Source organism: Meleagris gallopavo, chromosome 3, assembly GCF_905368555.1.
Source record: "Meleagris gallopavo chromosome 3, MGAL_WU_HG_1.1, whole genome shotgun sequence".
In the NCBI taxonomy this organism is placed as follows: domain Eukaryota; kingdom Metazoa; phylum Chordata; class Aves; order Galliformes; family Phasianidae; genus Meleagris; species Meleagris gallopavo.
The window spans coordinates 82,748,701-82,764,306 of NC_139406.1; the positions used below are offsets into that span (position 1 = coordinate 82,748,701).

At 44.7% G+C, this 15,606-nt stretch overlaps 1 protein-coding gene across 2 annotated transcripts; it reads right to left on the reverse strand.

The window, feature by feature from the left end:
• Positions 1 to 690: 690 nt before the first annotated feature.
• Positions 691 to 8,411, reverse strand: KLHL38 (kelch like family member 38). 2 transcript variants are annotated; one of them, XM_003205268.5, is made up of 4 exons: positions 8,178 to 8,411; positions 6,159 to 7,528; positions 4,633 to 4,738; positions 691 to 2,999 (listed from the first exon to the last, which is right to left on the reverse strand). In XM_003205268.5, the coding sequence occupies exons 1-4, from the start codon at positions 8,197 to 8,199 to the stop codon at positions 2,713 to 2,715; spliced, it is 1,785 nt and encodes a 594-aa protein (XP_003205316.2). In that variant the 5' UTR covers positions 8,200 to 8,411; the 3' UTR covers positions 691 to 2,712. The 2 variants fall into 2 exon arrangements, with proteins under 2 accessions (XP_003205316.2, XP_010707587.1); XM_010709285.4 differs by having other exon boundaries at positions 6,159 to 7,630; positions 8,178 to 8,410.
• Positions 8,412 to 15,606: the final 7,195 nt, after the last annotated feature.

Genomic DNA, 15,606 nt, shown 5'->3' on the forward strand with positions numbered 1-15,606 from the left:
ATCCTTTCTGCAAACCCTCATTTCTTTGGTTTCTACAGTTATTAAATAAAGAGCAATACCCACATCTGCATGGAGCCATGATCATATTTGTGAAGTATCTTGCTCCCCTCCAATGAGGGATTCCCGTTGAATCGAACACTTGAATGCTCACATATGAGGATGATGAGGCCTCTGGAAAAGCACATGATGATTCAGAAAGTGCTGGGGGTAATGGTGGCCCTGCAGACCAGGTTCAGAGAAGTCTCCTCCTGACATTGGAGGAAGGGTTGCCTTGCTGACTCCTGCTAGAAGAGCTTTCACACATATCACCACTGAGCACAACTGCAAAGCACTTGGGAGAGTAAATAGATATTGCTCTGAGTGGACCAGGTGGTGGCCAGAGCCTGAGCAGACAAGCAGCATCCCTTCTCTCTTTAGCTCCGGCCCTGAGGCAATAGAGCCCTGCCCTGAAAGAACTGAGGGTGATGTGAGCTTCCTTATAGGCCAGGGAAAGGATGCCGTGCTCAGCACTGCTGTGACTGTTCCTTTTCCTTTGTCCCTGTTTCCTACCCAGTGTCAGTTATGAGAGGTATTATTTGGTCCTTGTGTGAATACTGAGAAAATTGTTAGTTATATGATATGGGAATTAAGAAAATCTGTCTGCTTCCAAGCATAAACCAATGACTGTGACAATGATATGCAAACACAGGGTTATGACCCCAAGTTGGCTTTATTTTTTTTCTTCTCAGTTCTGGGTACAGTCACGAGCCTGGCAGGAATCTGTGTAAGCTACAATGTGTGGCAATGCCTGGCGTCTCCCAGAGTCTTTGAGCTGAGTGGGATCACAACAGGAAAAAGTTTGGGAAAGTGCCACTGAGAGTTTAGGAATAAACAACTCCCATGGGCAGGCTGTCCATAATTGGCCATGACAAGGCTTCTTTCTCCAGGGAGCCAGAGCTGGCCTGTGAGGAAACAGAATGAATCACTGCTCTGGTCCAATTTGGCAAGTGCTGTGATTTAGCCCTGCTTTGCACGGGAGGAGATGATGATATAGACTGAAAGGCAGGAGAAATGTAGCCAGCGGCTTCCGAGCTGGGGGATGAGTTTGGGTTCCCACTTATTTCTTGTTGGTTTACTCAGCTCCTTAGAAGGAAACCCAGGCAAAAACCATTGATACAAAAACAATTCTCTTTATCAACAATGTAGAGGAGACAATGGGGACTCCTCAACACAAAGCCCATACTAACAAAAATAAACATTTTATTTTGCATTGTTAAAATAGCATTCAATATGCAAGTCCTCCTTCCAACCTCCAGCTTTGTTAGCTATTTCTGTAGACTTTCTGCTTCTGGATACAGATTTACAAGAGGATATCATAGAGGTTGGAACTGGTGTCCTTCAGCACGGTAATGACCACATGGCTGTGCAGCCTTCTGTGAAGAGAACGGTTGAGTGTGGTTTCCTCAAGCCACCCTGTGCCCTTGGAAAAGTCCCATTTTCTTCTGAATATGAGGAAAATGGTGTGTATTTTATGCCATTCCTTTTTTAGATGGTGGTCACCATCTAGAGCAATCTTAAAAGCTCCTTGCTATCTTGACAGTCTTACCAAGCCTAATAATCAGTTCACAGCCTGTTCAGTATCTGATGATTAATCCCCTCCCATAAAAATACTGGCAGAACCCCATAAAAATATTGGTGGAGCCAGAGCTGCTCTGCCAAGTGGCAGACTTAGATTTGCTCTTCTTGGAAAGCTGGTTTCCTGTCACTGGCATTGTCTCATCACTGCTTTCCAGTGGTTTGGAAAGAGGAGAAAGGGAAAAAAATATCCCACCCAAATACATCAACTCTTTTACATCTCCTTTCCTCCAGCAGCTCTTTTGTTATTTCTAATTTCAGGAATACCATCAGCTGAAGATCTTCCTAACCAACCCTATTTCTATCCCCAGTGCAAAGGAAAAAGGAAGCTTCCTTCAAAGCAAGATCCTTCCAAAAAGAAGCCACAGATAATCTTTATTTCCATTACCATTCTGCTCCTTTGAAGAGCAGGCAAACGAAACAAAAATCTTCACTGCAACATGAAAGAGAGGTAGGTCAAGAAAATCAAATCTGCATCTTGTAATGTAAGCATTTAGATCAAAGCATCAGCCTTTTAATATTTTTTTATATCAGTTTTCTATTGATATTAGAAACATTAAAAGTGTCAGTCTCATAAGATGTTTACTGCTAATGCAGACAGATGCTTCCAGGCTGGCTACACATTCAGAACTTGGGGCTTCCTATTCCGAATGTTGCTGCCACTGGAAATAGAAAACTTGGTCAACTCCAAGCAGCAGGGACCATGACATGCAGCTGAATAGTTCTGCTTCTTTGCACGCTAACATAAATGCAGGTTACCGAGATTTTACTTCCTCTGGAAGTATCAGCACTCCAATCTGCCTTTCATTTGAAAGTCTTCACAAGGCTAAATCCTGCACCAGGTTCCTACCCAGTAATTTTTCCTTCATTCTCTTCAGATTCTGGGTAAGGCCTGAAGGCAGGATTTCAGCAGTACCACATGCAGGATTGGTCAGATGAATATGGCATGAGCATGAAGATCATGATGTTTCTGGCAGAGTAATTGGGGAATGACCAACCCCACTAGGACCTTCAAGAACAAGAGTTGGTGGGACTACAGGACGATTCCCTGTGCTCTATGCAGAGCAAGGAAGAGGAAAACAACAAACATCCTGTCATTCAGAGAAGGTTAGAACACGGTACACACTGGAGTGTAAGGCACCCATGGTCAAAGAGTTTGTGTGGCAGTTTTCCCTTTGGTGTCCATGTGTCGGTCTCTGGGTCATAGCAGTCCAAAGAATCTGAATCTTCAATGACATTGTCCACAGTGAGACATCGTCCTCCTGTAACATACAGCTTATTCTTGATGACAGTGGCCCCATGATGCATTCGCCTGTCCCTCATGTCTGCACATTTGACAAACTTGTTGCCTTTTGTATCATAAGCAATAATTCTCCGAGTGTACCCTAAATGCAAAGATGGAGATAAAAGAGACAGATGCAAATTAAGGTTAATGGCTCAGTTTATACGGGTACATAATTTGGCAGAACTAAGATATCTAAGATGGGAAATAATGATCTGTCACAGAACTGCTTGCCTATCTACCTTCTTGTTTATCTTGATCCTGTCTCCTATCACCTTGGTAGCTAAGGCTCAATGAGCACTGGTGGCAGTCAACCTATTGAACACACTTGGAGCTTGCAGTTTTCCATATGCACTTTCAGATGTCCTCTAGTACTTCCCTTTACCCAAAAGGCTTCTAGAGCTTCACTCAGAAATACAGAAACCAATGGTATGTGGGAAGCCAGAAGGGACAGGGGGAGCAACAATGCCTTTCTGGGTTGGAGTTGTAGCTGTAAACAAAATGGTGCTGTGTACAGGATAGTGCGCTCCCACTGCTGCTTACTCCATTCCTATACCCTCCGTGTCACTTCTGTGTTGCCCACCATGCTGGCAGCCCAATGGTTGGCTCTACCACTGAGGGGTAGTTCAACCTCACATCACTGAGAGGCAGGGGCTGGTATGGGTCATGAGCAATGGAGGTATGAAGTTTGTTCCCCAGCAGTAGTTTGTCTGTGTATCTCTCGTCTATGTAGATAATCAAGAAAGCTCATGGCAAACAAACTGCTTTGGGCCTTGTTGTGCAGGCCTCGAATCCACTTTCCCTAACCTGATATCATCAGCATTGGGGGTCGATACAGGCTCTTCAGATAAAAGGTACATTGCTAAGGGTAGCAGTGGCTTCTTGAAGGGAAACACAGTGCTTTTGAGTCCTATGTTATACAGGTTCACTCCTCTGCTAATGCTTCTCTATGTCTCATTCTTTCTTAAATAATCTAATGTGCTTTCTCTTGTCAGAACTCTAGTCAGGAAAGCTGCATTAAGGACTGTGGAGTCCTGAGCTTGGTCACTACCAGTGAGGTGTGATCTGTCAAAGTGCCATGGACAGAGACTGATCCTTGAGTTAAATAAGGCGGAGAAGTTTCTCCTCTCCAGGTGGCTCATGCCCCTCTCAGGGCATTTCTCCATTGCCTCCAGGAGGCAGCTGCAGGAACAGTGGACCTCTCAACTCCAGCACTGACCCCTTAACCCACCCATCCCAAGAAACTGTCCACGGCTGTGTGGTAACCATGCTCCTTCCCTTTCCAAGAAAAGCTATCAGAGAGGAACAAGCTGTGAGTAAGAGGAAAAGCAGATCCCCATGCCTTTTTTCTTTCTCTCTTCCTCTACAGAGAAGTAACTTATAATGGCTTTTCCCCATTTTCCCCCACTTAAGTCTTGCTAACAGTGAGAAGGTACCTGTAAATACTTTGTTCCCACCACTTCCATGGCCCTGAGACCCCATGAGAGACGTGTGTGGAGATTGGGAATAATCCACCTCTCCCTCACAAGTGCCACATGCTGTTGCAGCTCATACGTGACTTTTGCTCCTGCAGCATGATAGCCATGCTCAGCATCAATGATTCTCATTGCTGACATAGCTGGCTGCCACTCTGACTATCCCTGGCCAGAGCAGTGTCATCCTGAGCAGGAAGCATGAAAAATCTTGCTGGATCTGTACATGTGCAGGCAGGAGGGTGTGTGAAAAAGAGCCCTTACCTCCCACAATGATAATCTGGTCTCCAATCACAACAGCTGGTGCACAGACGTTCTTCACCACTCTGGTCTCCATCCGAAACCACATATTCCTGGAGACATGGTAAACCTGACAAATAAATAAAGATGCACACACAGCTGTTTATGTTGCTTTTTGACTGGCAATTGTAATTATAGAGAAACTTAACATTTTCATTTTGTCTTAATGAATACAATCCACTGGCTTGAACTGCTGGGAATTTTTATCCACTCCTTTTTTCCTAGTATGTCCCCTTGGAAAGCATTTGTGTTCCCCTGGATGGGCTGTTCAGCACGCACACTAAGGCAGAGAGTTTCTGTCATGTGCAAGCTTCTTCACTGTAAGTTATCCTATGACCACTAAGTTGCTGTAACTCCTGGCTAACACTCTCCCAAAACCCAGGTCACATTCCTTCATTTTCCAGTTTTCTCTGTAATTCTGCCTTTCTTCTACATTTCCTGGGCAAGCCAACTGCAATTTCACCAAGCTCTGCTGGCAGCCTGTGTTTGCCCTGCTGCTATATTTGTGCTGGTGGCTGGTATGCACTCAGGTTGGCAAAGAGACTTGTTGATGGGACCTAGAGTGATATCTAAGTCATCAATTTCTGTGAGAAAAAAACTGCTGCCAGATGATGATCACTCAGTCGTCTGTGTGTGGGTGACATAAACTTTTATGTCACGTCATCTGCTTCTCAGTATAGCAAATATCTTCAGGACATCTCTCTACACTGATAATCACGTTTCCTTTGCCTTGATAATTAAGTAGCATTATCATTATAAGTAAGTATTGCTCAAGTGCTGGCTGCCGTTTTGGCCTTTAATGTTGCTTCTTAATTAAACTACCTAACCAGTGAAAAACACTCAAGTGGAAAGTAACATTGCATCACTAAAGCATCAAATCAGATAAGGAAGGATTTAATGTCTTTTACCCTCCTAATATAGCTTAACTACCAAAAGCAGGCAGAGAGCCAGCAACATGTGGCAGACTTTTAACACAACTGTTTATGTGAAATAACTGTCAGTTTAAGCTCTGGTCTTTTGATGAGTGTGAGTCTAATTGCTCTAATGATCTCAAACTGGCATCTTTACTGTCACTGCGAAGGAGCAGATGTGCAGCTGAGACTCCAGCTTAGCTGCAGGCTGGCCAAGCATCAAGCACTGATTTGGGTGAATGGTTACAAATGTGGAGGTGGCCATGGGGTCAGTTATTGCCTGCCATAGCAGCATCCATGGGAGTTCCCAAGACCTCCGTAGGAAATTCTCCTGTGACAGAGTCAGCACCAGAGAAAGTGCCTCAGGCCTTGTGTCTGAAAAATATTCTATGGGGAAAATGAAAGAACAACAACGCTCCTTAGACACAAGACTTCCTTGAAGCAATGATCAACTCGTCCTGCCTGTTGTTGCAACTCACAAGAAAGTTTTGTTTTGGAATTGACTTCTTCATCAATGTGATGATGAACCACTGACAAATTGAGGTAAAACTGCCTATGTCAAGGAGGACTGACTGTTACCTGGATAAGCCGGACAGGGTTTTGCATAATGTCTTCTCCCCCAAAGAGGTACACCCTCTGGTCTTTGGCAGCAACAGCAGGATGAAGGACAGCAACAGGCATGTTTGCCATGCTCTCGCAGGTGTTGTAGATGCTGTCATATCTTTCCACAGAATTCAGGATTTCTTGGTTTTCACCAATTCCACCAAATGATAAAATATAATTTTTATATGCCAAGCTTCTGTGGGAATAACGTGGAACTAGCATAGGCTCAACCAACCTCCACTGATTGAGTTTGAGGGAGTAAATGTAAATATTATCACTGACTGGACTTTTCTTATTGCTAACAGGCATCCCTCCAAGCACATAAATATTACTGTGTAAGCTCACTGCAGATGCTTTGTACAGGCGTACAGGAAGTTTGGCCAGGCTTAGCCATTGGTTAGTCTTGTCATCATAGAGCAGGACATCCCTTGTGGTCTGCTGGTTGTCCTTCCTGCCACCAATGATGATGAGGAACTCTTGGTTGGAGTATCTGCGAGGAACGTGTACCATTGGCTTGATGTCAGGTGCGTTGGTGCTGTACAAGGAAAACATCTGTCTCCGAGCTGACTCGAGAATGCTCCTGCAAGTGGGTGAAGACTGAACAAGGGAGTCATTGGCAATGAAATGGAAGAGGAAAGTTGGATGGACGTACTGAAGCCGGACCTTCTTGAACAAGTCTTGGATGTAGCGCTGCCTTGCCTGTAGGTCATGCCGGATCCAGACCATCAGTGTCTCAAAGACCTGCTCCTCCTCCCCACAGAGCTCATCATCCCCAAGGTAATCGAGGAGCTCCAAAGGACAGAGATCCTTGAGATCCTCAGAAGAGGCCACTTCAGGAAAACATTTCAAAGCCATAGCCTTGGCCTTCTTATTCAGGCTTTGGCAGCTCAAGATTTTTGCCAGTCTGATCATACTTAGACAGTTGTCAGGAGTCAGCTTATCTTGGAGGTAGGCAGAGCAGGCCTCAAACAGCTTAGCGTACTGCAGCATGGAGGCTGTCTCCAAGAGGTACAAGACATTCTCAGCAGATATGAGAATCTCCCCTGTGTAAATGTAAAGGATAATCTGGTCCAAAATTTCAGCATCAATACCCTTCAGGGTGACTTTAGCTTGATGACTCTCTTTGAAGTTGTTACAGAACATCGCCTTGAAGTATGGGCTGCTGGCAGCCAACACGTTTCTGTGGCAGGGGACTTCAAAGCCCCCAGAGCAGAGGGTAACATCAGTCAGCATCCTGCTCTGCCGCAGCGCATTCAGCTGCCTCAGCAGTTCGGAGGAGAAGTCCTGGTCTTTGAAGAGAAACTCCTCAGCAGATCTCTCCTCCATAGCAAAGAGAGAGATGAAGTCTGGACTTGGCAGAAAAAAACAAATTCTTAGCAGCTTTTATAGAAATATCCAGCTCCAAGGGAACAAATCAGGACTTTGATGTTGCTCTAAATATTCATTCGCTGTTATGCATAAAAATGGAACATGGGTTAAGCACAGTGGGAAAGTAATAAAGAAGCTAAAAGGTCACAAAGACCCTTTAAAATTTTTATAAATTTATCAGATAGATTGCAGCTCTGGGGTCAGCATTGCCTGTGTCTTTGGCAAGAAGCAAAAGCACTGAAGTTATCTCACTGATTTGGGATGAAAGCTGAACAGCCGAAGCAACAGGGAGGTTCATTTTAATCATGTCGAATAAATGCGCTTGGACATTTATTCACTATTTTAAAGTATTAGCAGTTTAGTAACTTGCGTCTCTTTCCCCTAGAGTTAGTCATTCCCAAAGAATGTAAATCTGGCAGAGCCGAACTTTGCAACAGGGCTAACTAAACGCTAGAGACTGGGAATCTGCATTAAAAGAGTTATTTATTCACTCTGCTTAGCTGTGGTTTTTTATGTTAATCAGACACACAATGACTAAATTAAGTGCCAGGCAGAACAATCTGATGAGTATTTATTTCATGCCTAACCGCTTAATCTGCAGTGAAATCGTACGGTAGAAATGTTTACCTTCTGATGTCCTTCCCTGCATGCACTTACTCTCTGTCGCTTATTCTCTGCTGAGATTTTCCATAGCTAGAGCCTGGATAAAAACTATAAACCCACAGGACGTTTCTTTCAGTAGGTAAGTGAATCATAGAAGGTGATTTCTGGACGTGTTTACTCTGAAGTCACTTTTGCCGCTTTCAGGAGCTTTGTGCAGGAGTGCGAGGCGGTGGGGCATTGTATACATTCCAGCACTAAGAATAGGCACATATGGACTTCTCACAGTTATCACATGTGATACCGCCGTCGCCTTTTGCAATGACCTGGCTGGTACTGAGCATGCCCAAGTGGTGTTTTTCTGGCAAATGTTTACATAAAATAAATAGACACAGAGAGGAAAGTTCACTTATAAAAGTCCTGGCTGTCCGTTTGGAAACAGCAACAGGACCCTGTCCTAAATTGCCTGGGAACTTGAGAAGCCTGTAAACAGTCTGCAGCGCCTTGCGCTAGGTGATGCACTGTCACGTATTTTTGTGGAGCAAGGAAAAAGCAGAGCCTGCAGGGATCCCAGAGGGATGGACCATGTCTCCACCTGATGGAGAGGTTTTGGGAGCAGCTGCTGTTGTGGTCTGCAGTGGTGGGTGGGTAGGATATCCTGATGCGCTGGGACTCCCATGACCATGGCACCTAGAGTGGAGAGGGAGAAATATAGGAATGTATTGTAGAATCTTAGAATCGTCGAATCACCAAGCTAGGAAAAGACCTCCAAGATCATCCACTCCAACCATGCACCTACCATCAATATTTCCCCACTCAACCATGTCCCTCAGTACAGCACCTAAATGTTTCTTGAACACCTTCGGGGATGGAGACTCCACCACCTCCCTTGGCAGCCTGTTCCAGCACCTGACCACTCTTTTAGAGAAGAAATTTCCTCTAATATCCAATCTGAACCTCGCTTGCTGTAACTTGAGGGCATTCTCTCTAGTCCTATCACTTTTACCTGGGAGAAGAGTCTGACCCCCACCACAGCATCCTTTCAGGGAATTACAACTCCTCTTCTCCAGACTGAACTATCCCAGTTACCTCAGCCACTCCTCATATGACTTGCGCTTCAGACTCTTTACCTTTTGAAGTATCAAGGGGCATCATAAGGATTAAGTTCAACAAGGCCAAGTGCCAAGACCTGCACTTTGGTCACAACAAGCTGGCTTGGGGCAGAGTGTCTGGAAGACTGTGTGGAGGAAATAGACCTGGTGATGTTGGTCAAAGTTCAGCTTAACACGAGCCAGAAATGTGCCCAGGTGGCCAAGAAGGCCAGTGGCATCCTGGCTTGTAGCAGAAATAGTGCAGCCAGCAGGAGCAGGAAAGTGATCATTCCCCTGAACTCAGCTCTGGCAAGGCCACATCTTGAGTACTGTGTTCAGTTTTGGGTCCCTCACTACAAGAAAAACATTGAGGCATCTTCTCAGAAGCAGTGGTGAGGTATTGACTGGAACAGTCTGCCCAGGGAGGTGGTGGAGTCTCAGTGCCTGGAGATTTTCAATAAATGTGTAGATGTGGCACTGAGGGAGATGGTTTAGTGGGCATGGTGGTGATGGGGTGATGGTTGGACCAGATGATCTTAGTGGTCTTTCCAACCTTAATGATTCTATGATTCTATGATTCTATGATTCATACAAATAAAAGCAGGTTATGGTTTTTTCTGCAAGAATTTCATCTCTCTGAAATCCCTGAAAAAGAAACATGACATGCTTTGAGGAAGGTGAGTGGAAACTGGAGCAGTTTGCTGGAATGAGGGTAGCAGACTGGAAAAATCACTGAGGTAGTTAGTCCTGGGCTCCTCATTGCAGACCCTCTAACTGCAGATGTCTGCAGGTGAACAGGGTGTCCGAGGTCCCCTAGCAGCCGGTGAACTCTGGTCAATACAACCATGGAGTTATTCTGGTCACCAGCAAGTATCACCTGTTTTGGGGCAGGTGAATGGTCCTCCGGGCACATCTGACTGTGGGCTGTGGCTGTTCACGTGTCCTGGTGATGTGTAGGTGTCTTGTTGTACACTCTTCTGTACTCGCTGTATCACTCCCAGATATTTGAGATACTCAGCCTAAATTCATCTGCTGGGCTTGGATTAGTTGAGAACCACGTGCCCCAGAGGATCCTCAACAACCCCAGATGCCTACACAGACTGGGACTCCAGCAGGTGTGATGTGTCTCAGCTCTGTGCCAATATCATGGGCATTTCAGGAAATACAGCTCTAGCTGCCCCACGGTGATTGACCTGGCGCGCCTGGTCTGTGCTGAAGTTCTTGCCTTTGTTCTGAGATGTGACTGAATCCAAAATGCTATTTCTAAGTGCTGCTCCTACGGGGAAAAACAAGGTTAAAGCAAAACTCCTTCTTGTTCTCAAAGTCAAAGCTTGCTAGTGAGTCATGGCTGTGTCTGATTACAGTGGGTCAGATAGGTGAAAATGCTAGGAGATGCAGAGCCCTTGTATCAACTACCATGCACAATTTGCCTCCTCAGACCTCTGAGGAGGTCTGGTTGGGACTGCTGTCCCAACAAGCTGCAGGGACAGAGAGGCTGGTCCTCTAAAAACAGCAGCTTTCATCACAGGCTGTGCCATACGAGTTCTTTCCCAGAGGGTTCATCAAGGAGCCTACTGATGGCGCAGTGAGGCCAAAGGCCTGTTGAGCGCCAAAGGCTGTTTAGCCCAGAAGATCCTGTGTCAGCATCAGGCTGGAGTAAAGGCTGCGGCATCTCTCTGTGTGATCCATCTGGTGAGGTGAGGGAGGAGAAGAGAAGGAGCATGGGGTTGCCTTGGTGGGTCACTGTCAGGCACTGTGCATCCTCTTCCTTCTCCTTGAGCAGAGGCTGAGCTGGAGACAGTGCTGGGCAGAACACACCCTCCCATCCTTGCTTGCTGTCATTGCTGCCTCCCCAGCTGGCCAGGATCTTGCTGTAAATATTTAGAGTGGCATTAAGAAAGAAAAAGGAGAATTTCTCCTTCCTCATCCAGGGAACGTTAGCTACCCAAACAAAACGCCCTCTCTTTTTCTTTCTCCCTCTGTATGCATACGCTCTCGTTGCAGCCCGTTTCAATGATGGATGCAGCCTTATGCCTCTGGCTCAGGCTCTTTGCTGCCTATTTAGTTCTGCCTCTTCTTGGCAGAGACTGGATTATTTTTTTAACCCTTAAAGAAACAAACTTTTCTCTCTGACTTCACTGCTGACACTGCTTTATGGGGTCGAGGAAGGGTAGGTGGCATGTTCATGTACTTTAGACACAGATAAATGTGGCATTTATTTAGAAGATCCCAGGCTTGAGAGTTTTGCAGGGTTATGCAAACTCCTGCTAGCGTGGAGTACATCATGTGCTGTTTAACAAGCTTACTGCTCTCGGGGGGGTGCTGCCCCCTGCTCAGTCCCCATGCAGGTCCCTGCCAACTTGGGGCCGAGGCTCCCCAGCACTGAGGCTTCCGCTGCCTGCTGTACAGCTTTCCTCTTTCCTTCCCAGAACTTACGGTTTCCTTCAATCAAGTGGAGATACTTAGCTAAGATTTCCTTTATAAATAAACTAAATGTTATTTTTCATGGCATATCCTATAATGGCTGGCCCTGTATGGCTCCTGCTGCTGCAGCATACCTCAGGATTTAGTGTATTTTTCCTCATTACCTCTGGTAAGAGAGAGAAGAGCCATTTCTTCTGTGAGACTGTGTAACTTGTCTAAGAAAGCCTGCTTCTGAGTGAATCCTTGAGGCAGGTTCCCTGAGTGAGCGTGCTGGTCACTGAGCCAGGTCCACGAAGGCTTCAGTGGTCCTTGTTTTGGGTGATGGCATTTTGCATTAAGCACAGAGCAGGATATTGCATGGGTAACGGAGAGCAGTCTGAACACTGTGTGCAAATGGAGAAGTGGGCTTGCTTGCAGGTTATTTCACCCACTGGCACTGTGAAACTCAGTGCTGCATGTCCTCCATGCCCCTGAAGAAGGTTGGAGCCACTGGGAGATGATAAAAACACAAAACCTCAGTAGCCTCTGGGCAATTACCAGAACACAGAAATGTCTATCAAGGAATGACCACTCTGCTGCTTTTGAGCACTCGCCCTGTTTCTTCTGCTCTCTCTCAAGTGTTTAGAATTGCTCTATTTTGGGATTAGGATGGCTAAATCTTTGATCTGACCCAGAGCACATCTTCTTATGTTTTAGTGTAATGGGATGATGAAATGCCTATTATCATGCACTAAGCAGCAGAGTGGAAAAAAGCTGTAATCTAATCAGCCAGCAGGCAGGTGCACAGAGAAGACTGGTGATGTCAGACAACTTCTAAAACCCATATGCTGATCCTATTACACTTCAGGTGAAAATGAACAAATATGGATACGGAGAAAGGACAGCTCAAAACAGAGAGTCCACAGAGCTTAGGCAGCTGCATGCTGCCCTGATGACTACCAGCCCGAGGTACCACTCCTCACCTAAAATTTACAGTTTAATTAGGCAGGAGAACAAGAAAAATAATATTCCCTATTATGGTCTTATTAAAACTGGGAGACATAACAAAACAAAGGTTTATCATTTCTCATAATAAAAAGAGATAATTAGAGGGATCACAATTAATCAGATGCTGTAGTTGGAGAGCACAAGGAGGTGCCCTAGGCAGCAGTGCCAGACGGTTGTGTTTTCAGCATCCAGCCCCATTTGAGAAAGCAGCTGGCACTGCCAGATACTGCCTGCACTGGCAGCATGGAGCCTGGTTGGTGAGAACCTGATGCCATTTGGCTTCTTACAAGCTGAAGGGGAGAAAAATATGTGAACAGAAAGGAAGGCCAGTTATATGGGGAATTATTATATTTATGTATTACATATTTGTTGCATGGAAATATATATAATTTATATGCGTAGTGAAATAAAGAGCAAAGATATATCTGCAGAAGCAAATTAGAATCAAGAGGTAGCAAGGGATCCTTCTGCTCAACACGTATGTCTGAAACTAATCAGCTGATAGCACAAGGATACCTAATTCCACATGTGATGTCTGGGCCAGACCCCTGAAGGAAACATTTCCTCATATCCAAAGCAACCTCCCCATGTCTTGTCCATGTTCAGCCTGAGCCGAGTGTAGATTCACTATTTGGCTTGCTAAATCGAGAAAATAGGCCTTTGACCCTGTCCTCCTCTAGCTTGCTGGTGTATGGCTTAGGTTCACTGAAAGCAGCAAAACACCCCAAGCTAGCAAATAATAGAGAAAACGTTAAAAAGAAAACAGAATCCAGCATGAATATAGGGAATTGGTGGACAATTGCCTCTGACAATAAGATGTGTTACTTTAGGCAAGAGAAATACAATGGCTATTTCACATGGTACTGCCACGTGTGGTCTCCTGCTCACAAACTACTGAATTCTTCCTAGAGTCATTGGAAAATGTAGATTGGAGGGACCCTGGGAGACCAGCTAGCAGGTCTACCCTCTACATTAGATCAAGTTGCTCAGAGAATGCTGGTGGATTTTGGAAATCTTGAAAGATAGACACACAATCTCTCTGAAAAATCTGTTCCAGCTGAACCACTCTCCTGAAGAAGTTCTATTTAATGTCCTTCAGACAAGAAATTATTCTAATGTGATTTTTGACAGCTGCCTCTTTGTCACAGAGAAATCTGCTAACTTCCTTTTACCAGCACTAGCTTTCAACTATCTGGTCTTTTTCCACCTTTGTGACTCTTCTCTCATTTCTCTATTAACTATTGCATTACTTATTTTCTGTTTAGCTTTTCAGTAAGCACGGTTCCACCAAGTGCCCAACCACCACTGCTGTCATTCCCATTGGTATGATACTTGGTCCCGAACTAAGGCTTAGTTTAAGACTTGATGGGGTCTGAATTGAGTTCTGATTTAGAGGCTGAATAATTGACTCATCTGTAGATACTGGTCTTGGAATTTGAACTCAGATTTTGAACCTGTGACCTGAACTTCTGGTAGAAAGGCATGGGAACAAGTTTTACAGCTTTGAAGACACAGAGCAACTTCACAAGTGTCACCGCCATCACTGTATGTATTGTGTACAAACAGATAGATAAATATAGCATATAATTCAGTAATGACTTTGCCCCAGTATGTGTGGGTGTGAAGATGTGTGGGCTTCTGGCTTGGTTTCAGGCCAATCTCTAATTAAAGAGAGAAAGATTAAGATGAAAGCGATTGTACTCTTTCTTCTGTAGTTAGAATGACTTGCTAGCATTAATTAAAACAGTCTTCAGGCAAAAATAAATTTGGCTGACAAAGTTATGCGCTTCACATTAAGTAAGTACATAGCTGGGTTTAAAGAATGCTGAAGGGTGCTAGAGGTTTCACAGAAATCAATCATATGGCTTCGGGCATTCTTCCTTGAATATTTTAAAACAAATCCTTTGCCTAAACCAGCTTCTTCATGCACATTTCAGACAACTGCTGGCTTTTTCTTCCAAGTACATCATTTGAGAACTGGTACCTGCCAGCTTATCTTGGACAGAACATACAGTGTGACCTCTGAGGTATAAAATATCACCAGGAACATTAGACACCTAAGTAGATTATTCATGTATCCTTTCTATGGTCTCTGGTTACAAGAGACTCGTGGCAACAATATCAAGGAGATACCCATATCCCACACTACCCCACTTTCTGGGTCTGAAAATTAAAGACATAAAGTCAAATCTGGAATCATATGGCTCATTTCAGATTCAGTATCTTCCTCTGATATTTTTAGGTTGCTAGAAGTATTGTCAAAGGTGGAACAGACCTCTAAAGTGCTAGGGCATCCTGTTACACCAGTGAGGTACACAGATCCTAAAGCCTCCTGTCTTTCTCACTGTCCATTTGTTTTTCCCCCCACCTTTACAGAGTGTAACTAGATGTCCGAATACTACCATTGTGACATACAGAGAGAAACAAGTCCAGGTCTTCAGAAATACTATTTTCAATGGAAAATAGTTGACAAAATACCTCAGAAGAAGTGAGTCTGAAGGATCCTTTCATAGCGGGCTGCACTCAGAATCGGGAAGTGACCAAGTGCAGAGAAAAGCTCACAAGCCCATCTTCTTCACCCAGACTATTTCTTCTTATTTGTCAGACTCTCTCATGTTATTTTATATCTATATCTTCTGTCCCAATTATAGAATTTCAGGATAATTCAGGATAGAAGGGACCTCAGGTGGTCTCTTGTCCAACCAAAAGCAAGGTTAGCCATGAGATCAAACCACATTGCTCAAGAGTCTTATCCAGGTGTGTCTCTGAAACCTCCGAGGATGGAGATTGTGAACTGCCCTGAGATCCATGTCTACTGTGGTAGGACAAGTATGTCCATGATGGATAGATCCATCTCATGAAATCCCATCTCTTCCATGGACGTTTTCCTGTGCCGTATCTCAGGCAGTAGTGCCAATGTAGGCTGCAATTTCTTATCTCCCTTATGGGATAAC

Bases quoted from the DNA above. Each gene is read 5' to 3' on its own strand.
- KLHL38 (XM_003205268.5), bottom strand. From the start codon at position 8,199: ATGCAGGGAAGGACATCAGAAG. The intron at 7,529-8,177 runs GTAAACATTTCT...TGCCAAGTCCAG, and splicing joins GCAGGGAAGGACATCAGAAG to ACTTCATCTCTCTCTTTGCT. The intron at 4,739-6,158 runs GTAACAGTCAGT...TTTATTTGTCAG, and splicing joins ACCCTGTCCGGCTTATCCAG to GTTTACCATGTCTCCAGGAA.